Source organism: Camelus dromedarius, chromosome 9 (genome assembly GCF_036321535.1).
Source record: "Camelus dromedarius isolate mCamDro1 chromosome 9, mCamDro1.pat, whole genome shotgun sequence".
Taxonomy (NCBI): Eukaryota; Metazoa; Chordata; class Mammalia; order Artiodactyla; family Camelidae; genus Camelus; species Camelus dromedarius.
In genome coordinates this window covers 43310232-43334687 of record NC_087444.1, presented here as the reverse complement: position 1 = coordinate 43334687, position 24456 = coordinate 43310232, and the positions used below count along the sequence as shown (strand labels likewise).

The following is a 24456-nucleotide window of genomic DNA, read 5'->3' as shown; positions in this document are numbered from 1 at the left end:
TGCCCAATACAGTGATTTTTGGTATATTCAGAGTTTTGCAATCATCACCACTATCTAATTTCAGAACATTGTTATCACTCCCCCAAAACCTCTGTAACCATTAGCAATCACTCTCTATTACTCCCTCTCCCAAGTCCTCGGCAACCACTAATCAACTTTGTGCTCTGGATGAACTGTTTTCAAGGTTTATCCATTCATGTTGAGGCATATTTAGTACTTTATTCTTTTTTATTGCTGAGTAATAGTCCATTGCTTGGCTATACCACATTTTGTATATTCATTCATCAGTTGATTGGACATTTATGGTTTCCATTTTTTGGCTATTAGGAATAATGCTGCAATGAATCGGTACATGATTTTGTGTGCACACATTTTTTCATTTATTTTTGGTATATACATAGAAATAGAATTAAAATGGTAATTCTGTTTAGCCTTTTTTTTTCAGTTTTAGAATTTTGGTATTCCTTGTACACATCATTTTTTAAAAACTGAGTTATAGCCAGTTTACAATGTTGTATCAGTTTCTGGTGTACAGCACAATTTTTCAGTCATACATGAATATACATATATTCATTTTCATATTCTTTTTCACCATGTGCTACTACAAGATCTTGAATATATTTCCCTGTGCTATACCGTATAAACTTGTTTATATATTCTATATATACCTCTCAGTATCTACAAATCTTGAACTCCCAGTCTGTCCCTTCCCACCCTCCTCCCCTCTGGCAACCACAAATTTATATTCTGTCTGTGAGTCTGTTTCTGTTTTATATTTAAGTTCATTTCTTTCTTTTGTTTTTTTTTTAGATTCCACATATGAGTGATATCATATGGTATTTTTCTCTTTCTGGCTTACTTCACTTAGAATGACATTCTCCAGGGATATCCATGTTGCTGCAAATTATGTTGTCATTTTTAATGGCTGAATAGTATTCCATCGTATTAAAACACCACAACTTCTTTATCCAGTCATCTGTTGATGGACATTTAGGCTGTTTCCATGTCTTGGCTATTGTAAATAGTGCTGCTATGTACATTGGGGTGCAGATGTCTTTTTGAAGTAGGGTTCCTTCTGGATATATGCCCAGGAGTGGGATTGCTGGGTCATATGTTAAGTCTATTCCTAGTCTTTTGAGGAATCTCCAAACTGTTTTCCACAATGGCTGCAACAAACTGCTTTCCTACCAAAAGTGTAGGAGGGTTCTCTTTTCTCCACACCCTCTCTAGTATTTATCATTTGTGTACTGTTGAATGACGGCCATTCTGACTGGTGTAAGGTATGTTTAACCTTTTGAGGACTGTTTCCCAAAGTAGCTACACCATTTTATATTATAACCAATAGTGTATAAGGGTTGTCTCTCCACATCCTTGATAACCCTTGTTATTGTCTTTGATTATAGCCATCCTAGTGGCTGTGAAGTGATTTTCACTGTGGTTTTGATTTGCATTTCCCTGATGACTCAAAATGTTAGCATCTTTTCCTGTTCTTATTGGTCATTAGTATCTCCTCTTTGAAGAAATGTCTATCAGACCCCTTTTTCAGTTATTAATTGGGTTGTCTATTTATTATAGAGTTGTAAATGTTCTTTATATATTCTGGTTAAAATCCCTTATCAGATATATGGTTTTTAATACAATTCTCAAGATTTTTATAAGACTGTCATTTAAAAAAAAGAAAAAGTTGGTCTTTCAGTTACTAGATATAAATACAATAATTTCAATGAAAAAATTTTCCACAGCTTAGGTGTGAGGAAAAAGGTTTAAAACAAAACAAAATGCGCAAGTTGGTTGAATGAGCTGGACTTTGGTTGTTAACGTGTAAGCCTGAGGCAGTTTAGTCTAATAGCACACAATGGGCTGGCCTATGGGTCAGCTTATCTGAACCTATAAGGTTTGCTTTTTCTTATTTTGAAAAACAGATTCTCAAGCGTTATCTCAGACATACTGAGTCAGAATGCCCAGAGGAAAAGCCAGGGAACCAGTATTTAAGAAAAAAAATTCAGTTTTGGGAACTATTCTTCCCTAAATTACAGTGAAACAAGGCGTGACTGCTCTTCCTGAGCAGGTAACTACCTCCTCCATCAAATGGAAGAACAGTTAACATCTTGGGCCCTAAGCAGGAAACTGGGAAAAGGCTGAAGGCAAACAGTCTGAACTGTGCGAAAAACATCAGGTTCACACCCCACATGACTGTCAGTGAGGAGCAGGACTTAGTCCAGGGTGAGCTGGAAATACATGTGTTTAAAAATAACGAGGTCAAGTTCCTTTTCCAGCTGAGGTCTAGGCGGCCAACTTCAATCATTTTGGCTCCAGAGAGGGAGATTTAAGCAGTTTCTTCTAACCTAGGCAATCAGCTCCTTTACAGAGTAGCTAACACATTTATTGGTTCCCCATTTAAGATACTTTTCCAAAAACACGCAGTGAACCAGTCCATTCACTCTACCTTTCACCACCTTCATATATCCATTAGCCACAGGAACGAGCCAAGGGGCAGGAGTGAGCTCACCATGCACTGTGCCCCTCAGGGAGTGAGGAGAAGCAGGGAGAAGGAACAAGTTGAGGCCCCTTTCCCCTCCCAACAATGATCAAAACACTGTGGATGGGCTGTGGACCTGATTCTGCTCCACTGCCTGTCTGGCCAGTAGCTGTCCTATCTTGAATGACTCTTGGCATTAAGCAGAAGATGACAGAGAACCTTGGGAAGTCTGCTGACAGAGTGTGTGACTTTATGAAAGAGGCTGCACACTGGTGACCTACTGTTTGCATATTTCTTACAAATCATTTTAAACAAGGAATTAATTGCTAGCTTTTAAGCATCAAAGGACTTCCTATAGAAATCAGAATTTCTATTTTATTTGAAAAATTTAAGACCTGCAACGCTGGACTTTCATTCTCACAGTGCCTGTTACTTACTACTATAATGCCTCATCTCTGAGGATGTGGGCTGGTCGCCAACAATCATCTTACATCAGTTTGCATCACTTTTTTACTTTACGCGCACTGTTTATATTATCCACTTGGCTCCTGTAGACACGTGAAATTACCACCTCCCCTCCCTCTCCTCATCACTGCCCATATCCACAGGATCCTTCAAGGTACTCCACTTGTCCTCCAAGGTCCAAAGGATTATACCCACATTTTCAGCATTGTTGGACTTGATGTGAGGAATGACAAGACAAAGATGTTGCTTTAGTTTACATTTGGAACAGCTAAAACATCTACTGGCTTATGGTCATATGGACATGATTCCAGATTTGGGGGATATATACCCACTCCTACCCTTTCATCCCATTAAAAGAAAAAAGATAACATAGTAGACAGTGGTTGGGTCTACAGTAATTTTATTGTAACAGAGAAACCAGGCTGCAGTAAGTCTACATGATTAGAGCAAATGGTGGTTAGCCTTCCAAAGGGTGAAGCTTGAGCCCAGCTGGCAGCACACAAAGGTTAAAACCAAAGCCCAGAATATCCTCTTTCCCAGGTCTACCCTGCACTGCCTGCCTCATGACAAGATACGTGACTGCACAACCACACTTAACAGAATTACGAGGTCCAACTGGGCAGAGGCAACATCTCGAAGGGAGATAATTAAATAATCATCGAAGAGGATGCTGAAATAAAGTGCAGTTACCTACTCTCTGCTATTCTTTGCTGAGAAAAGCAAGGGTATGGGATGAGCAGTAAATAATGTTCTTCATTCTTCAAATAAGTCAATCCTATGGGATGGGACTGATGGTCAGAGAGTATAACAGGATGAAAATCTAGGCTAGGTATAGATCTTTGTGCCTAAGGAAAAGAACAGCAGTGATTAGGGAGAAGAGAGGAATATTAAAATGCCTGCAAGTATTAAAAAGGAGAGCTTTCTTTCTTTTTTTCTTAAATAAGACAGGAAACAGCATCTTTTATTTTCTCTGCGGCAGTGGTAGCAGACTGCCTGTAAAACATAATCTCTGTAATATGTTTGTTGATAAGGTTGTTCAGTCACAAACATGAGGCTGACTGTTAATGTTAGAACTAGGTCTTTTTACAAAGCCTCTAATAGGTGCTATTTTCTTGCTGGTTCTACAGAGGAACCCGTAACACCAAGAGGTGCTTCAGTTAAAGCTTCTGAAGTATTGCAATAGTGTGATGGACAAGTTTTTTTTTTTTTTTTTTTGGGCTTATGTCTTTCTCATATATGTAAACTCTGTTGAAAAAACAAGATAAAAGGATGAGGGAGATTTTGGTTTACAGCCACAAAGTTCCAGACACCAGACACAGGTGCCTCTGCCCTGTTTCACTGCACATTCTTTTCTGAGAAACACATTCAGTCTCTGAGTTTTAAGTACTGGTTGGAAAAACTGATCCGCTTGCCACCATCTACCCTCCCTCTCCCTCTCCCTCCTTGTGAATCTCACAACAGCACAGGCTGAAGACAGGAAGGTTGTCTCTGTTCCCTCTCACCGGGGGAATTACTTAGTGACCTGGTGAATGGCATGAGCAAGGTAGCCCACGTTGCCAGAGGTGACCCCTGCCACAGAGATGCGGCCATCCTTTGTCATGTAGATGGAGAACTCCTTGGTCAGCCGCTCCACCTGCAGAGAGAAGAGTGTGTGGGCACTTCCTGGTCAGGGGGGTCTGCCCGGCCCTGGCAAGGCACAATGAGCCAATAGGTTAGCACAGAAAAATAGCAGATGCTCGGTTTTTTCACTTGAACCCTATTCCCAGAATTTGGTGTGCTAGTTTACAAATCCACGTTTTTATGTGCAAGCACCAAATACAAGAATGTTTAAGTGGGTCAAATAAAACATGACTAAGGCTCTTATTTGGCCTTTAAATTGGCAATTTGTAACCTCTGTGCTAACTCTGCATGACATCATCTAGGAGAGATAGTTTGGAAAGAGGACACGTAAGAACGTGGAGATAAACTATGTAAGTACCACGTGCTAACTGACTGCGCCACCGGAGCTTCGGGGGAGACAAACGGTACATGTATTTACAGTCATCTTGGTGAGAGCCCACAAGAATTTCCCACGGGGCCACAGGAATGGAATGAAAGGGCAGATTCTGAGGAAGGGGAGGACTGTCCTGAATCCAGCGACCCATGTGTAGTCAGAGGATTGCCTCCTCTGCTCCCCTAGATATGAAAGAATAAAAGAATGAAAGAATGAAAGAATAAAAAGAATTAAAAAAAAGAATAAAAAAGCTAGGCTGCTGAATTCTGAGGTGTGAACAGGTGAAAAAAATCTTAGAGTAAGCATCTGTAGAAAAACTGATCCAGAATCCAGGTACAGAACAGTTACTTCTCTTAATATTCAGGCTCCTCCCGCTTGTTCTGGGTTCTCTCATAGAAGCAGCAGTAGTTGTAAAAATGCTCAAAACAAGCTCTGTTCTTCAGAAGTCTGCAACCTCATAGAGGATACAGACAGGTAAATGATAAGCAAAGAAGAAAACGAAATGAATGCTTCATACTTCTTTGACCTAAGAGGGCTCCAAAATGACTGTTTTTAGAGTAATCCTAAATAAGGCAGGTGACCTCTGAAGAATTCTGGTTTGCAAGGACTGGTCAATCAGTCGGCTGCAGAGAAAGTGGAGTCCACTCACCTGCTCAGGCTTCAGGCCTGTGAAACAAAACATGCCGATCTGGTCTACGATGTGCTGCCAGTTGTGGGAGGAGCCCTCCTTCTTGAGGTTGGAGACCAGCTGAGTCCGCATGCTAATGATGCGGTCAGCCATGCCCTTTACCTCTTGCAACCTTTAAAAAAAAAAAAAACAAAACCCGAGATGCAGCTTAGTTCTGGCCAAGCACTGACAGAAAGCCAGCTCCCAGCATTTTTACCTCCCTTGAGTACTCCCCTGGTGTGCCTCAATTACCTATTCTTGACCGAGTCACGTGTTGCCACTGGTCCGGGAAGAAAGCTATTTTGTAGCACTCTGTTTTATATCAGAACACTATTTTGATCAGGCAACTATAATCATTAACATAATTGAGTTATTAAGAAAAATGAATGGGAAGTGCCTTTCTATTTACTAGATGGATGCTGTCCAACCCATGAATTATTTAATAAAGCCAGTAAGATTTTCAAATTAAAAAAAAGGAAAAAGAAAAGAAATGAATAAATCACTCTAAAACTTAGGAGGGTGAAGGCGAGAAAGGGCAAAAGCTGTGGATTAAACAGTAAAACATGATCTTATTCTTTAACATGGGTGGAAGAAACATTCTTGCCTTCACAATTAAGACAAGGCACAGTGAACCTCCAGTGTGCCCAGCCATGTGCCAAGGGCTGAGAAGAAGGAGGACTGAGACCTGGTCGTTGCCTCTAAAAGCTTACCATTGAGGCTGGGAGCAAACCTGTAAACAATCAACTATGGAACAAGGCAGAACAAGCTAAGAAAATAGAATCGTGCTGTGCTGAGAGAGTCCCAAGAAGAGAGGGTTAATTCTATCTGGGGGAGCAGAGGAGGCAACCCTCTGACTACACATGGCTCGCTGGATTCAGAACAGTCTTCCCCTTCCTCAAAATCTACCTTATCATTCCATTCTTGTGGCCCCGTGGGAAATTCTTGTGGGCTCTCACCAAGATGACTGTAGATACATTTACAGTTTATTTCCCTGTTCTTACGTGTTCACTTTCCAAACCATCTCTCCTAGATGATGTCATGCAGATTTAGCACAGAGGTTACAGATTGCCAATTAAAGGCCAAATAAGAGTCTTAGTCATGTTTTATTTGACCCAGTTAAACATTCTTAAATTTAGTGCTTGTACATAAAAAAGGTGAATTTGTAGCCTCTTGAAAAATGAGAAGCTGGTGACACTGTACCAGCAGCGCGATTACTGGCTGAAGCTAGAGCCCCTGACCCCAGTAAAGGATATCATTTGACTTTAAACTCCCTGTAGTCCCATCCATCCAGCGCCATCCACTGAGGCCTGGGCCCTAAAGGCACTGAGTACATGACCGTGGCTAGATCTGGGGCCACCTTACAACCACTGCCCTCCTCCATGCCCCTTGTTGATCACAGAATGAATTTCTGACTTCTCACAATTATCAAGGGGCTTCATGATCTGCTCCCACTTTCCCATTTTTGCTGCCTTGTCTACCCTCCTCAAACTCAGTGTTTCTGCCACAAGAACCACTCGGGATATTCGAAGCACACCCTGCATGATACATGTCATGTGCCTGTGCTGTCCTCATGCACGTCTCTGTCCGGTTTTCCTCTCCCCTTCGTTTCCTTTGGAGAAAAGTGCTTTCTTTCTTGAAGGCACAGCTCAAATGCTGCTGTCTGCATTACATCCTAATTCCCCACTAATTAATAGCTCTCTTCCTTTACTCAGCATTTATTCCATCTGTCTTGTATCAACACCATACGTGTATCTTTCTCATTAGGTTATAAACTCCCCAAGGGGAGAGACATCTTAGTCACCTAGCACTGTGTCTCTGTCATCTTTGAACATGATAGGCTTCAAATGAGTACTGAAATGGACATATTAAAAAAAAAAAATCTTGATAATCATTAAGGACTATGGAAATGTAAAAAAAACCACTTAAAAATATTAACTAAAAAAAAGAGCTTAGTATAATTCTTAGTGACAAAAACAAAACCAACTCTACACATACATATATAACAGAACGTAATACAACATATTACAACTAGGAATAATAACGAGCAAAGAAAAAAGAGGTGGGTTATAGTGACTTTCCGAAACTTTCTCAAACGTACTTAGACATTGATTTTACAACAGAAAAAAAAAAATTCTAATTTAAATAACTGTTGTGTTTTTTCGGTAGGCCTAGCATGGCTCTCTTGTACTGAAAAGAAATATCCTCAACTAGACTCTGACTATTCACTTCAGTGTTCAGAGGATTAATTTAAGGTAGAAAAAATAGTTGTCACATGATTTCTAGGTGAGCTGTGGATGAAGTTTCTTACAGACTTAGCTTTTCTATCCAATAAGCTTCTTAGAGATGTGCCCCCTCAGCTAATCAGCTATACAGGATAAACTCTTATAGAACAAAACACATCTTCCATAGGCATCTTGGCTTTTTCTTAACTCTTAAGTACATATAGCAAGGGTTTGCAAGCTTTCTCTAAAGGGCCAAATCGTAAATACGCTAAGTTTTGTGGGCTGTATGTTCTCTGTCAAAACTACTGAACCCTGTCATTATGACCTGAAAGAGTCCATACACAATTCATCAAGAAGTGGGTATGGCTGTGTTCCAGTAATGTGTTATTTATAAGAACTGGTGGCAAAACATAGTTTGCCAACTACTGATCTAAAGCAGTGTTTTCTAAATTGTGTATTATCACCCATTATTAGGTCATAAATTCAATACAGCTGGATGTAACTGGTATTTGAAAAATACTGGAGTACAGCTCATGAAGCCCAAGTATTGAGTTTTGAAAACTGCTTCAGTTATATATACATACATACATAGGTGATGTATGTTCAGGGTCATGATGTAAAATATAAGCTTTATGTGGATTGTGGTTAAAAAAAAATGAGTAACATTAACTTATAGCACAGATAGTATAGATAATGAAAATGAAAAATATGCAGAAATACGGATTCAATGCTAGTTATTATTAGGATAAATGTAAAAAATACATAAGAAAGTTTTCCTATGTAAGATACCTCAGTTTGAACTTAGGTCTAGAAGGCAGGTTTTACTTAACATGGAGATGACAGACTAAAAGGAACTGCCATTTCTGAATTGTTTCTTACAGGGAAAGACCAACTTATCTGTTTGAAAGTGCTAAGATGCACACTCCTCTCTCCTTCCTCCCCATCCACATAAGGAAGCTGTGTGATACTGTACGTCCCTATAAGCCAACCATCAAGGAGCTTTGAAGGATCAGTGGTGCAAAAGGCAGATGGCTGGGGAATGGCAAAGTGCCTTTACCATTGCTTCCGCAAATCCGGGCTGGTCAGAATGGTGGAGGCAATCCGGGCTCCATTGAGGGGAGGGTTAGAATACATGGGACGGATCAGGATCTTCAACTGTGACTCCACTCTTTTGGCTTCATCAGCATCTTTGCAGACCACAGTGAAGGCTCCCACACGCTCACCTGAAAAGATAAAACGGACCTTGTCTTCTGGTTCATCTATCTAAAATGCTAAAGACAATCATGATTACATTTGCTACACATTATCTGCTTCCATCAGATGCACCACAAAAATAACTCTTTGTTATAAGTAGGTGTTCAACAAGCAGAATGGTGAACCTAGGCACAATAGAAAATCTGAGTACTCAAGAGTGGTCAGAGGTCTCTTTTCATTGTATCCATCTTCTTGGCTCATTAGAGAAGCAGTGATCAGTTTCCTTTGCTGGAGGAATTCAGGGACTCTAAAGGAAATATGGCTAAGAGCAGTAAAAAATCCACTTGACCCATCTTTCCTCTCTGGGTAAGAAGGACATGGATGACGCACACACAGACACACCCTGAAGTCTGCACGTTTGTGGCATCCTCTCCCAGCACTTCTTCAATCTCAACAGAACACACATCATGAGGGTCTTGCAGCTTACCATATAAGCCCATGTTCTTGGCATAGGACTGGCAGAGACAAACACTGATGCCCTGTTCGATAAAGTGGCGCACAGCCCAAGCGTCCTTGTTACCATCGCCGCTGGCAAAGCCTTGGTAGGCCATGTCAAAGAACGCAAAGAGGTTGTTTTTCTGGGAAGAAAAGAAAAGATGGCCAAAGCTTTAGGCAGTCCCTCTCAAGATGCCCCAGATGGTTACCTGAACTTATCGGGACCTTGCCAGCTTCACACAGTCAAGAGTTTTCTCCCCATATAGCAGTCTGGAGATATTTAATTTTCCAAGAGTTAAGATACCAACATCTTTTTAACTTTGGTGGATATGGGCCTTCAAGAAGTTATTCAGAAAAGGTAATTTTAATCCAATCTGCACAGGATGCTGCTTGGTCAAACAGGAAGCTCTTCTAAGGCCCACAGGAGTCTGGGTAACTAATTTGATCCTGCCAACACAGGACCAGCCACAGTCTCTACTGGGGCTGACATGACTCTGGCAGATCATCTTATTCCCAGGGCTCATGAGATAGCCTCTTAATAACCATCTCATCTTTAAAGTGCTCTCTGAATGCTGTTTCTCTGTCTCATTCTGCTCACAGCTTAGGTTTGACGGAATGTAAAAGGGAAACCAAAAGGAGTGAGAATGGGGATCGGAGGCAACAGAAATATCTTTCTCCTTAGGAATTTTGGCTAGTGCCTTCTCTCACAGAGGAACAAAAATCACTGTGAATGATAACAGCAATGCTGAGGAGAGTGGCAAAGACAGGAGGGGACGTAAAAAAATGGATAAAAGGATGCACAAGTTGGGGGGAGGATATAGCTCAGTGGGTAGAGTGCATGCTTAGCATGCAGGAGGTCATGGGTTCCATCCCCAGTACCTCTGTTAAAATAGTCATAATAATAATTAATAAATAAACAAACCTAATTACCTCCTCCCCAAGACAAAAAAAAAAAAAAAAAAAGCAAATATAAGAGCAATAGATAAAACAGATTAAAAAGAGTCATTAAAAAAAAAAAAAAAAAGATGGACAAGTAACCACTGACCAGGGCAAATGTAGGCCCCAAAAGCAGACATCCTAGGGCCGGTGGATGCCGACTGTGCTGAATAGCCAGTGACAAGTTTTATCAGAGTTTCATACATCTTGGCTGAGGAACAAAAATTATTTTAAAACTGCTCATGTATCATGAAATAGAACTGCTAATTATGCAAACGAGGAGTGTTTTCCTGGCAACTTCACAATGCATGAAAATTTTATGCAGCCTCAAGGTTAATTCTCACTGTAAGACTTTGCCAAGTGAAGCATCCAATGCTAGCTATTAAGCATGGAACTGTCGCTGGTCAGTTCACCGCCCTACCTTCACCACTGCCGCCATCTCCTTCCACTGCTCAGGACGAGGGTCCACTCCTGTGGGATTGTGGGCACAGGCGTGCAGGAGAAGAACACTCTGCGCTGGTATTTTCTAAAGTGAAAAACAACAGATTACTTTGTAGCTTTAAGGAGATCATTTACCTGAAATGCCACAGGGTCACTATTATTTGATAAGTAACAAAGATAACCTGAGGTCTGGGAATCAGCTCATCCCCACTATTTCTTTTTTTTTAATGGAGGTACTGGACCTCATGCACGCTAAGCACGCTCTCTACCACTGAGCTATACCCTCCCCCTAATCCCGTTTTAGTTCCAATATTGAGACCTAGCTGACATACACCAAATTCTTACAAGGAGGTTTATTCCTGTTCCTTCACCCCTCCTGCCCAGAAAGCCACACTCACTGAAATATCCTCTATAGCGCCTGTGAAGTCGAAGCCGCACGTCTTGGGGTCATAGTATCGATAACTGTGTAGCTGCATGCCAGCGTCCCTGAAGATAGGTGTGTGATTTCCCCAGGATGGTTTGGGCAGAAAGACATCTCGGCTGAACTTAAAAAATCTTTGCTAAAAGATGAGAAGAAACCGAATGGAAAAGTGAAGCAAGGAGAGGGGAAAAAAAGTTGATATATTTTACTGATAGGACATTTTTTTCCTGCTGAAACTCAGCTTGTCTCTATGATTGAGAGACAGTATTGACTGAATGGCGAGACTGCCTGGGTTGGAATCCAGGCTCTGACAGTTATACTGGTTGTGTAGCCAAGGACCTATTTGAGCCTTACTGTCTCCTTTTGTAAAATGGCGTTAATTGTACCTCCCTCATAAAGATTAAATGAGTTAAAATATAAAAGCTTCTAGTTTTAGTAGGTGCTCAGTAAGTTGTATTTAATATTATTATTATTACAATCTCTTACTTATAATTTCTTCTAAGTACTTTCATTTTTTCCCCCCAATTCCATTTATCAGAGAACAGGAAATCTTCCAGCTTTGTAGAAAGAGGAAATCTATTTCTAGGTCAGAAGTCAAACACATACGCAATAGGGAACCCCATTATCTCAACTTACAGACTATCTTACCGCTCCTTCCTGGACCCAGACTCACCAGAAAATTGGCTCCGATCCTTAAGGCTCCAGTTCCAGAAATGGTCTGCACCGTGACATACTGAAGGAGAGACACCCCGGGTCAGTGAGGTGCAACACTCTCTCTACAGGCCCTGAGCGCTGTAAACCTGAGCTCCAGTCCACTGAGAGGCACACCCTTCCCTCTTTAGGAGCTGAAGACACCCTTCCAAATGAATATTTAGAAACGCGAGAACAGCACTATTGTTTCATTCCATTTTCTAAGAGACAGACTGACTCTCCTCATGGGTTCTTAAGAGAGCTGTCTCATCAGTTTCCAACATCTTTGCTGACGTGGAAGCTGATTCCTTATGGCCCATTGTTAGTATCGCACTGAGTTATATGAGAAACTCTCAGGATACAATCCCCCACCAGATACGAAAAAGGACTGATTAATAAATAGGAAAAAAGACATGACAGTCACTACATTAAAATATTATTCTAGAATTATGCAAAATTGAATGATTCTCTGAACATCAAAAAGCAAGTCATCTTGAAAAGTCAACAAGTACATTAGAATAACACTGTTATACTTTGAAGGCTAAGAGGTCCCCTTCTGTAAATTTCCATAATCTGAAACTATTATCTTTTGGGTAACAGGGAGATGCCTGAGGAAAATCTGTTTCTTCAAACTGGTCAGCTTTAGGGGATGAGCAAGAAACCACAGCAGGTTTTGCGTTTTTTTAAGGCAGCATAGCAGCACAGGCTCTACAAAACCTAAATCTGCTTTGTGGACTGGGAGGCAGTGGATTAAATGGGGAGAACCCAACTAACAAACTCTTTAGTAAACAAAGTTTGTCTGTGCAAACTCTGGCAAGATAGAAATAAAAACTTAACTGTAGATGTGACAGTAAGATTCACCAACGTACAGCAATTTATAAAAGACAAGTTGATGTTATTTTAAGATAGGCCAGTCTTATACTTAGATTACAACTTGCTAGATGGACACAGACTAAGCAAAAATTACAGAAAAATGCTGACTTTTTCCTGAGGGTTCATAGGTGGTTGATTGTATGGACATCAATCAAATCTGTGACTTAGGATCATTATTACATTACCCTAGGGTTGAGGCTGTATGCTCTTCTCTGAGTTAATGATCTAATGTGTGGACTTAGACCAGCCTTGTGAATAAACTGTATTTATTTTGGCCTTGGAAGTGGGGAGGGGAGAAGTGTTAGCTAAGTTTTGCTACTTTGTGAGTTTTCCCCCAGACTTATCTGGAAAAATAAATATTTAAACATATAAATGCACCCATTAAAAAACACTTTTGTTTAGAAGGGTAGAGGGTATAGCTCAGCAGTAGTGCACGCTTGGTGTGCACAATGTCCTGGGTTCAATCCCCAGTGCCTCTATTAAGGGGGAAAAAATTCGTTTCCAAAGAAAGTAAACTATAATGTACATGAGCTCACGTGTCAGGCTGGCTATTCAGTGGTCTGGCTGCATCCCACCCACATGATGCTAGTCTTCTACTACGAGCACTGGGCCTGCATATACTCTGTGGGTGCATACAGGAATCTTTTTGTAAAAACCTTAGGTCTAGTGATCTTTAGGGTCTCTTTCGTCCACAATAAGAGGGTCCCCTGGGAGCTGGAAGGAGGAGATACCTAGGAGCTGCTTGTCTTTCCCCTCACGGCAGCAGGGATGCTCTCTGCCCTCTGAAGGGGGAGGGAGCATGGTCTACTCCCTTTCAATGTCCAGGCTGGCAATGAAGGGGCAGCAGAGGAGTGCCAGACTTGTCCTGGCCCCACCAGTCCACCTGTGGTTTGTTTTCTGCCTGCTTCCTCCATCTAAGCTGGAAGCTTGGGGCAGGAGGGTAGGGCTAATTACAGGCTTTGAAACTTGGTACAGTTTGGCATTCCTAAAAGCATTTATTCAGTGTAAAATGAACATAAGCACACAGAGACGAACAGCAAAAGCAGCGTCAGCTCTTCAGTAAAATCACTACTACATTTTCAGGATTACTGAATTTTTTGGAATTGGAATTATATGAACTCTTTCACTTAATCAGTGCCAATTTACTATCTAAAGAAGAGATATTAGGAATAGCGTGGCTACCTCAAAACAATCATCCCACACAAAGTGATGTATCCTTTCTCATTTGCTTAAATTATTTCCAGTTTGTTTAAACTGTTCAATTTGAAACAGACCCTGTATGATGCCAGAGCCTGCTCTGCTTACCCGGCCACTTTTCAACACTTCGCTGTTCTCACCCAGGGCTAATTCGGCAGATGCCTTACAAAATTCAGCCAGTCCTGCAATGGGCAGGTATTCTTTGTCCAAATGTTTTGCAGCAATCTGGGCCTCTGCCTAGACAAGAGAAAATGCATCCATTTAGATTCTTCTCCTTACCTGGAATTACTGTGAATAACACTTAATGTTTTATAAGTTACATTTTAGAAGTTACATTTTAGCCTTGTTTTTTATTTAGAGATACTGTCCAAGAAGATGATGGGTAAGTAAGTACATTTTATATTGCAGAGAAGAAACAGTAAAAAAATTTTTATCATATTTAATTTTTTTAAAGTTAGGTTTTATGTAAATTGGTATACAATGTCTCTTGGTTACCATTTAACATAAAATGGTATTCTTGGGATGCACAAGAACAAACTTTAAGAGCAGTACTTAAAATAGGTATGAGAGATAAAATCAAATTAAATATACAAAGAAGTATTTTAAGGTATATGCCACTTTAAGAACTTCAAAGGTTTAGTAGTAATAGCACATATCTTCATGCTTTGCAGTCAGAGACCTGGCTGTCCCTTACTGTGTGACCCTGGGCAATTTATTAACCTTCCTGAGTCTCAGTTTGTTCATCTGTTGAATGGGGAACAGCTGTTTCTACCCTTCATATGATTGAGGTGAAGAGTTGATGAGGTAATGTACAAAAGTGTGTGGTGGTGTTCCAGCTTGTACCAATGGCTAACACATGCCAAATACTCTAAACTGACTTACTGACACAAGCAATCCCTGCATGACCTGAGACCCAGGAGCTGGCAATTTTTCATCAGTCTTCTCATCACAACCATTTTTTGAGTCCTTTTTTTTCTATTCTAAGAGAGACATGACCTAATTCACACTCCCACGCACTCAGAAATTTCTCCTTGCAGTGGTTCATTCAGCCCGTGGTCGATCACTGCAGTGGCTCATAAGAGCCTGAGCCAGCCTACTGCATAGTGTACAGCTCAGTGTACAGGGTTCTCTACTCCCACCCAAAAGTATGCTCCTGTAATTTCCACTCAGGATGCCTAATTCTGCTGTACGGAGGAACAACACATCATCACCCCGCTTTTGGAAACGACAGAGCAGCACATTCATACTTCATCAGAGAGGGTGTAGTTGAAAAGGAAACATTAACTTACTTTCAAAAAATTGTTCTAAGGGAATTAATTATATTATTTACAGTTATGATAACCAACAGACTACTACTAATAAAAATAACACAAAATGAAGAAAATTACTCTATAGTTCAACAGAAAGGACAGAGTATGCCTGGATAGGATGGCTTTATTAAGGTGATCAAAATAAGAGAAATGCAAAATAACAACAGTAATCCCCATCCTCAAAGGATTAATTCTGTCACCAAGAGACAATGTGTAAATTCTTGGTCCTTTTCTACACCCTGTGGATTAAATATGACACTATGTCTGTTTTATAGATAATCACAGAAGTTCAATCCTGGAAAAGACCACATAGTTCCAACCCGTCACTTTTACAGCCAAGGAGACTACAGCCCAGACAACCTAAGTGATTCAAGCAGTTAGTATCAGAACTAGAACCCAGGTTTCCTGGCTCCCAGTATGACAGTCTTTCTGTGTCTCTTCAGGGGCACCCTTCAGTTACTCATCCCCATCAAACAGGAGATGTCTGGCACACTTACCTTCCGGACACTAGGGAGCACATAAGGCTTTCCATTATCATCCCGGTAGGCACCAACTCCCAGATTCATCTTTTTGCTGTTGGTGTCTCTCTTATAGGCTTCTGTGACTCCCAGGATGGGATCTGGGGGCCCCATCTCCACATGAGCCCACCAGGAGCTGGAATGGGAAACAGAAGACATCAGTCACAGTAACTAGATTTCCATGACCAGAGGTGTCCTGGTTCTGCCGAAACTCCATTTCAACAAGTGTTTGCATGTTTACTATGCACAGGGTATAGCAATAAGCACCGATAACCCAACAATGCGTAAGACTTCAGAGCACACTGTAGAGGAGTGAAGACCAACATATTAATACAAATGCGATGAGAAGCAGAACACCTGAATCATGCTAGGGAGGACAGGGTGCACGTGTGAGCAGTTCAAACCTGATCTGAAATCCCAGGCAAAGGATATTTCAAGTAATTTGGCAATGAGAAGCTGTGAGTGGTAAAATATGATGCTGGAGAAGTAGGCAAGGGCCAATGTGACAGTATTACATGACCATCCCTGCCACCCCTCACCTTGGCCCTCCAAGGAGATTGAGTTTTATCTTGTTTCCAAACTTATTGAGGGCATCCTTTGGAGAGTGTGTTAAAAAATACAGGTTCCTGGGCTCTACGTTGGATGTAGTTTACTGAAAAATCTGGTTCTTACCCAGTAAGAAAGATAACAGAGATAAGGGCTTGACCCAGGGTGTGAGGCAGTAGGGGTAGAGAGGACAGAGAATTGCTAGGTATTTGCAACTAACCGAATGTAACATCTTACTGATTTCCTCGTTACTTATTGAGTTAAAATGTTTGACAATGTTCATTATTTTATATTTGTATGAGTCAAGATTTCCCCTTAAAAAATTATCATTTAACAGTGTTAGGGGTCATCCACTGATGCCCAATGGATTTACCTGGTGGGGCCAAGTGAACTGTGTTGCTGGGGGAGTGCACTCCCTGAGTGAATCCCAAGAGGCAGTATAACTTAAAATAACTTTCTCTAGCTTGTTCCCCACTTCCTCCTGATATGTGGGTTCTGGTTGCCTTATGACCAATAAGGTAGTCCCTGTTGGCAACAGACTGTGAATTTGGCCTTATGCTGTGACCATTCAGTGATCTCTGTAAATGGATAGCAGAGATCTGTTCTCTGTTGAGATGACAGATAATCTGGTTTGTTGTTTTTTTTGAATCTTTCTCGTCAGAGCTGTGAGATTGTGTGTTTACTCTATACCTGTGGCTAAAGTTGTAGATCTGAAGAGCTATAAGCTCTCTATGTATAATTTTCAGGAAGGCTTTTTTTTTTTTTGGTTTTACCCCTTTGGGTGTCTGAATGTGAAATATCTTCCATCTCAGAGAGTAGTGATAAATTATGAAAAAAAACCTCACATTAAAGGTGCTCTGTCTGATTGTTACAGAAGCTGAATTTCTAGTGCTTAAAATGTGCTAGATTTAATTTTTTTCCTTAAAGAGATGAACTCAGAAACATTTAAAAATTCAAGTTCATATAAGATAAATCTGATAAATAAAACTAGTTTAATTTTGAATAAAAAACAGCTATATCTTTTATATATTCATATAAAGCATCTTTTATTTATTTTATTCTATGAGGGTCTGTTTTTCCTAAACTTATACTGGTTCACTAATAAAACAAGCTAACATTTCTCCTATATAATGTTTAAAATTATGGAAAATGTAGATATGTGTCAAACTAATTTTTATTTGACAAATTTTAAATTTCAACAGTAGCAATATTTTTTACTTTTATTAACACTTTATTTTTTAAGAACAGTTTTAGATTTAGAGAAAACTGAGTAGACAGTAGAGCTTCCCCCCACAAGTTTCCTCTTATTAACACTTTATATTAGCAGGGTACATTTCTTACAATTAATGAATCAGTGTTGATACACAATTTATTCAGACTTCTTTAGTTTTTACCTAATGTTCTATATATCCGTTCCAGGACACCACATTACATTTAGTTGTCATATCTTCTTAGGCTCCTCCTGGCTGTCAGTATCAGACACAACTTGGTTTGGATGACATTAACTGTTTGGGGGAGTACTGGTTAAGGATACTGTAGGATGCTCCTCTATTGGAATTTATCTGATGTTTTTCTTATGATTAGAATGGGGCTATGGGTCTTGGGAAGAACAGTAATTATATTTTTTAATATGTCAGCTTGAAGACAATTTCCAAGATCTTTAAGTAACTTAAAATCTTGGACTAAAATTACAATGAGTTAATGGATTAATTACTGACTGGATACCTAAATAATTTTTAAGTATGATAAAGTACCAACATGTTAACTACTAAGCCTAATTTAAAGTTTACATACTTTTGCTTATTTTTGTACGCTTCAGAGAGGCTATAGCTTTGGATCATGTTAGTGAACATGTTCTTTGTTGCTATTTTAAGAAGGTATGGAAGGGATGTGTGTGTGGTGGTGGTGGGGCTACCGAAGTGGTACTACGTGTGTTCATGAGCATTACCAATCTGCTAAAATGCTTGTGTAGGACTGAAATCAACATCCTCCCCTGTTTTATCTGTGAAATGGAAGTTATTTGGGGTAAAGTTATACTTAATAAATGGTTGAGACTATACTAGGATTGATAGTGACAGAGAAATACAACTGTGTATGTTTTTGTTTTCCAAGGAAAATGAGCAAGAAGTGAAAACATGAGCAAAAAGTTTTACACAGTTTCATATTATAGAAAACAGTCTTTATGATCTCTTAAATCATCGATAACCTGCTGTGTGATAAGAGCTGGGGGTGTAAAGAAGAGTAAATCAATCCCTCGCCACCAGATGAGCCCAGTGGAGTGACCAGTAGGGAGTTATACACAGTGTGGGCTGGAGACGGGGCGATAATGTACAGTGATGAAGACAGGCTCAGGGCACAGCTTATCTTCTACGGTGGCCCTGAGGAGATAGCCTGGGAAGGGGAGGTAAGTATAGGCTTAGGAAGGCTTCCAGGAGGTGACATGAGTGCTATAGATGAAAGGAGGAAAAGGACCTTCTAAGCAGAGGCATCAGAATACAGGTTAAGGGTGACAAAGAGCTGGGGGTGATGCGGTAGAAAGTGGAAGCTAGGGAAGCAAGGTTCCCGATGACTTAGGTGAGAAAGCCAACATTCTTTCAGTAATCATTTATCCAGTCTCAACTAATCAAAGGTTTCAGCACAGCACAGTACAAGTTCTCTGTGCTCACCACCCAGGCTGAGAGCTTGGTGAATTATTTCATTAGAATTTCTTTCCCAAAATCATCCTGTTGAACTTGTGGCTCGTCAGCACTTCTATACCTCACTCCGCAATGAGGGGCACTGGATGGCTGGTTGGATGTGGCAGCAGAGTTAAATGTAAGCTCTCCTGACAAGCTGAAAACTGCCTCAGTCTCAACAGCTGTAATTGGTATGTACAGTTAATTCTCTGTTATTAAAAGGTGGATTATTTCATTTTTGGATTTCCCAGGCTTTTAATTCTTTTAATAGCTTCCTCTGGGCAATGTCAGTACTGGGCAAACTGCATGGATTCAAATGTTCCACCACTTAGCAGCTTTGTGAGAACAGGCAAAGCAATTAACTTCTCTAAGTCTTAACTTTTCTTATCTATAAAATGGGGGCAGAACAGTACCTATCTCATAAGGTTGTTATAATGATGAAAGGAGTTATTAAATATAAAACACTCAGAACAGAGCCTGGTACAGAGTGAATGCTTGATTTTAGCTGGTATCGTTACTAAATTATCACTGTTACACTTTAATTTAGAATTCCCATGCCACTAATGTGGAGACTGGTGAGGCAAGTAGGTAAAGAATTCAAGTCTTAACTTTATGATCAAATGAGGGTCTTTCCTGCTTTTCAATCATTACTACTTATTCTTTCCTAGAGTCTCGGAAGACGTTATCATTCTTCCTTCTCACCAGTGCTACTGCCAGGACTCAAAATCCTTCTCATTTTTTTTTTTTTTAACTGTTCTAGGCTGCCTGGGGGATTCCAATAACTAAGCGACACAAAGCAACTTCTAAATTGGGCCTGAAGAGAGCTTTCATTATGTTCTGCTCACAATTCAGACCCTGCGAACATGTAGCCACCTGCCTGTCTATATATCACTGTCATTAACTGATGAGTGCAAGGAATGCCCGGAATGCTAAGGAAATATTAAAGAGAACTTTTGGTAAGCGATTTTCATTTTTGAAAATATGGTTCTGTCTCCAAGGCCTTCCATCAACAATGACAGAGCTGCTGCTCCTAAACCACAAGAAGGTACTGTTTTTAGTTCTTACTAAAGGGTGTGAAAAGCACTTATTTACCAAGTTCTTTAAAAAGCTTATTTAGTATAGAAATTCTCTCAGAAATCATAGCCTTGAGTCTTCTGGCAGAGAACTAACCGAGAAAGGTATCTTTTAAGAAGAATTCTAAAAGAATTTAAAAATATTAAACGTTAAACAGTCTAAACATATAGGCAGAGATACTTGATTTGATTAGTCCTACATCAGTAATTATGTTCCAATCCTCTACACCCTTTATTATTCCATTCCTGAAAAGGGTAAAGACCATGTCCATACTGTAAGGACTCTCCTGTTTTTAAGAGACAGTGCTAGATGAAACCAAGAGTGCTCTAGGGACAAAATTGATGCTGATAACTTGTGACCGACAAAGCATTCCTATCTGTGCACTTTGGACAAAAGAGCAAAGTGTCAGCCATTGAGCAATACTGATCAGCCAACCAAAAGCTGTTAGGTACAAAGTATCCAGATAAGCATTTCCAGCTCAAACACCTTGCAGTTTTTCTGGGAGCCTACCTAGTGCTTTATAATTTTAAAAATGCTTCCCCTCACATTCTTATTTTAAAATAAGAAGTTAATTAACTTGCTCATGATCACAGAGCTAAAAATGGCAAAGACAATACTACTATCATTTTCTTACTGGATATTGTAACACTATTGCACATTGCCTTTCTAAAGGGTCTCATAACAGAGGAGAGAATAGCTCATAGTGGTCGAGCACATGCTTGGCATGCACAAGGTCCTGGGTTCAATCCCCAGTACCTCCTCTATAAATCAATAAATAAACCTAATTACCTACCCTTCCAAAAAAGAAAAGAAAGAAAGAAATTGCAAACTATAAAATTTTAAAAAAGGTCTCATGATACTCCTTCAGTTATTTCACTATAAATTAAATAATCAGAATTAAATAATTAAGGACAGATAATTATCAATAAAAATACATTAGCATATTTTCTTTTCTTCACTGACCTGTGACCATGTCTAATTTAATGTTACTATGCTTTTACAGCAGAGGTCAACAAGTGCTTTCTGTATAAAAAAAAAAAATGCAGTTAAACATTTGAACTTAGAGAGTTCCATTTAAAATGACCCAAGGATGAAAACTAAGTATTTCATAGGATAAATCCTCAGTTCTTCAGAATACCAACTGCCAAGGTTTCATTGTATTAGAATGAGCTGTTTAAAAAGAAAAAGAAAGAAAGAAACTTCAATTAGTTGAATTTATTTTAAATGTTTTCCACTTTTACCATTTTTTGTTGGGTAAAGATCACATCTACAGTGGAGGGAGTGGAGGTTCTTCCTTGTCTGAACAGTTAACAGTCATATCCAGATATGGCATCTGATTCTATCACCCAATTGTGCATCATTGGTTAAACCTGAACAGCACTTCCTCAGCTGCAGGTACTCAAATATTTTAAAACTTTTTTGTATACTTTTGCACCATTGTGGTTCTTTCATGTTTAACTTGGAACTAAGATATGATGTTAAAATGTTTTATTTGTTTCCACGACATTAATTTAAAAATTAAGGTTTAAAGTTAAAATATTCAATTTTAAAGACATGCCATCCAGTGTTCTAACTGCTGAGATATAACAGTGAAAAAAGTAGGTACAGTCTCTGCTCTCACGGAATTTACATTCTAATGGGGAAAAGACAGAAAAGAAAAATGAGTCAGGCTCTTGAAGTGAAACGATGATTAAAAGGTCACACCCATAGGGATTCTTACCAACGACTTTGTAAGGAGAGCTGTAGGCCACCTAGCCAAGTCCATAAAATGAGATTATTTGAAGATTACTATAGTGGTGAAATAGATTTACTTGCCCATAATTGTAGATACCTCCTTCTGTTCTCCAAATTTGCTGCATAAATGATAACCCCTCCCTAATTCTGGTCCATGAGGTAGGCTGCCTTAAAGAGCACACCTTGACAGTGGGCCAAGAAGGAACCAAATCAGGGAGAAGAAAGTCTGGGCAAAACTGTACTGCCAAGAGTGTGGGGCTTTGGGAAGGACAAACTGTTCTGCTGGCTTAAAGACATCGTACATACATTCAAAGGAAAGGCCAAGGCACGTATGAGGTCAAGGCTTTGCTCTTTAGAGTTAATATCTGATTGGGGTGGTTTGGAGACCCGGTTCCTGATTAGGAATTAAGGGCACTGTCCCAAATCGGCTTTTTGAGTGAATTAAATATCCTGGCTTAGGTCTCTCCACTAGGAAGGGATTACAGACTCGTTTATGCTTGTTAACCTTTTCTCCGCAACACGTTACAGTAAGAAGTTACATATTTGGAATTTTTTGAGTGATACCTGTCCCTCCCTCAGGCTTGTTCACCACTGTATCCAGCACTAGCATCTGGTCCAGTGCCTGGCTCTGTGAAACTGGGGTGAGGAAATATTCACTAAATAAAAGAGCAGAGCGAGAGGGAGGGGAAGAAAGGCAACTTCCCTACCGCTAGACCTCCTCAGGGCTAAAAGAAAAAAATAAAGGTATTACACTCAGACTCTTTTCCATCCAAAGGCCAAAGGGCCGGGGGGGGGGGGGGGTCACGGGTGACTCAGGCGGGAAGATGCCGCGCGCCAAGGTCACAGTATGCAGAGAGGAAAGCGGGTCCCAAAAGCCAGAGTTCTGGGAACCTTCCTCCCTTGAGCTTCCTTTCCCCGACGCACAAACGGCAGCCAGTCGTCGACCCTCCAACCCTGCTGGGGCCCAGTGAGGCCACGACAGGTGAGCCCCGCCGCCGCCTAGGGCAGCAGGTCAAGGGCAAAGGCTCCCCCCCCCCCCGGCACCGCAGCCAATCGGCGCGAGGCAGCCCCAGCACCGCAGCCAATAGGCGTGATTCGGCGCCGCAGCCCCGGGCTCTCCCTTCGCCCCCCAACCCCCACTGCGCCGAATCTGCTTGTCGTGACCCGTCTACCTTGAATGGGAGTCCGGGTGCCGTAGAGGGCCACACTTCCTAACCCAGGGGAACGCGCTGGCACGCTTGCCTACGGTCATAAGAGCAGGGTAGAGGAGAGCTGTAGGACCCAAAGGGTCATTGTGAGGCGCGGACGCTCGACCCTCAGCCCCCAGTGAAGCCGAGGGGATAGCAGAGAAAGTGTGTGTGGCGGGTGCACGTGTGTGCTCTGAAGGCGAGTTAGCTGTCCTGGTGCACGGGCAGCTCGGCCACGCAGGCCCGTCGCCCCGGCTCCTTTATCCCTTGCTTACCTGGCTCTGGCAGAAGCCGCGGCAGCGAGGCCTGGGTGGAAGGCAGCGGCGGAGAGGACGCGGCCGGAGTGCAGCAGGGCCATGGTGGGCGGCAAGAGGGCAGTGGGTTGATGCAGGACGAAGCAGAGATGCCAGCGGGCGCGGACACAGAGGCGCCGGCTCCTGCTGAAGGTAAGGACAGCGACTTCCCGGGGCGAGGCTAGAGCGGCCGCCCGCCAAACCCGGGACCGTGTCACAGCGCACCCTGGCGGCCGGAGCGGAGCGGCGAGGCCTCCGCGTAGCCTCGGGTCGGCCTGCCGGGGAGTCTGCACAGCCAGGGCCAAGTGGTCCCGAGAAAACAGTGACAGCACAGTTTATCGCTGCTCACAGCGCCCGACACGCTTCATTTATTTATTTACGAAGGATTGGACCGAAGAGGCCAATTTGAAAGATGGGAAAAGGTAGGCTGACGTAGGTGAAGTAATTTGCCTAAGGCCATGGAGCCAGCGACCCTAAATCTTTAGCTGGATGTTTCCCTCAAATCACCTCACCTTCTTCCTGAACGTTTTCTAATCTCTGTAATGGAGAAGATAACATGCCTATCTCCTGGGGCACTTGTGAGGATTAAGTGAGATTAGCCGATTATATCTAAAAACAGGGTCTGGTTTAGTAAACACGTAACAACCCGTGGTTATTAATGACAAACTTGAGTTTGTAAAGTCTGTGCAGTTGTGTGTGGTACGGAATTAATCATTGTTAAAGGAAAAGGCGAATGAATTTGAGACCCCAGAAGTTGAATGATTCAAACAAGTCCACTCTAAACAGTGGCTGTTTCTCTGACACTTCTCTCTAAAACCCAGATAGAACTGTGTTCCTTGGCAACTTAATTTATCTTCTTTGGCGTCACATTTCCTGAATAAATAAGTCTAGCTGCCCGCCTAGGGTCACATTCTAGACCGTTCCCAGTCCAGCCCCAATTTACTTTCTTAGACTCAACTGCTCTCTCTAACCTCAGCCGGTGCTCCCACAGGCCACCACTTTGAAGCCACCACTGTGTTAGTTTCCTACAGCCCCCGTAACAAATT

General features: G+C 41.2%; 1 protein-coding gene across 1 annotated transcript; it reads right to left on the bottom strand.

Annotated features, from left to right (window-relative positions):
* Window positions 1–3327: 3327 nt before the first annotated feature.
* Window positions 3328–23597, bottom strand: GOT2 (glutamic-oxaloacetic transaminase 2). Its single transcript, XM_031458333.2, has 10 exons — window positions 23393–23597; window positions 15881–16037; window positions 14182–14310; window positions 11987–12046; window positions 11291–11452; window positions 10873–10977; window positions 9508–9658; window positions 8884–9049; window positions 5587–5737; window positions 3328–4577 (listed from the first exon to the last, which is right to left on the bottom strand). The coding sequence occupies exons 1-10, from the start codon at window positions 23473–23475 to the stop codon at window positions 4455–4457; spliced, it is 1287 nt and encodes a 428-aa protein (XP_031314193.1). The 5' UTR covers window positions 23476–23597; the 3' UTR covers window positions 3328–4454.
* Between the last annotated feature and the right edge of the window lie 859 nt (window positions 23598–24456).

Coding starts and splice junctions, on each gene's coding strand:
- GOT2 (XM_031458333.2), bottom strand. CDS start 23,475: ATGGCCCTGCTGCACTCCGGCCGCGTCCTCTCCGCCGCTGCCTTCCAC. Junction 16,038..23,392: donor GCGGCTTCTGCCAGAGCCAG/GTAAGCAAGGGA, acceptor TTCCCATTCCAG/CTCCTGGTGGGCTCATGTGG. Junction 9,659..10,872: donor AGATGGCGGCAGTGGTGAAG/GTAGGGCGGTGA, acceptor TTTTCTTCCCAG/AAAAACAACCTCTTTGCGTT.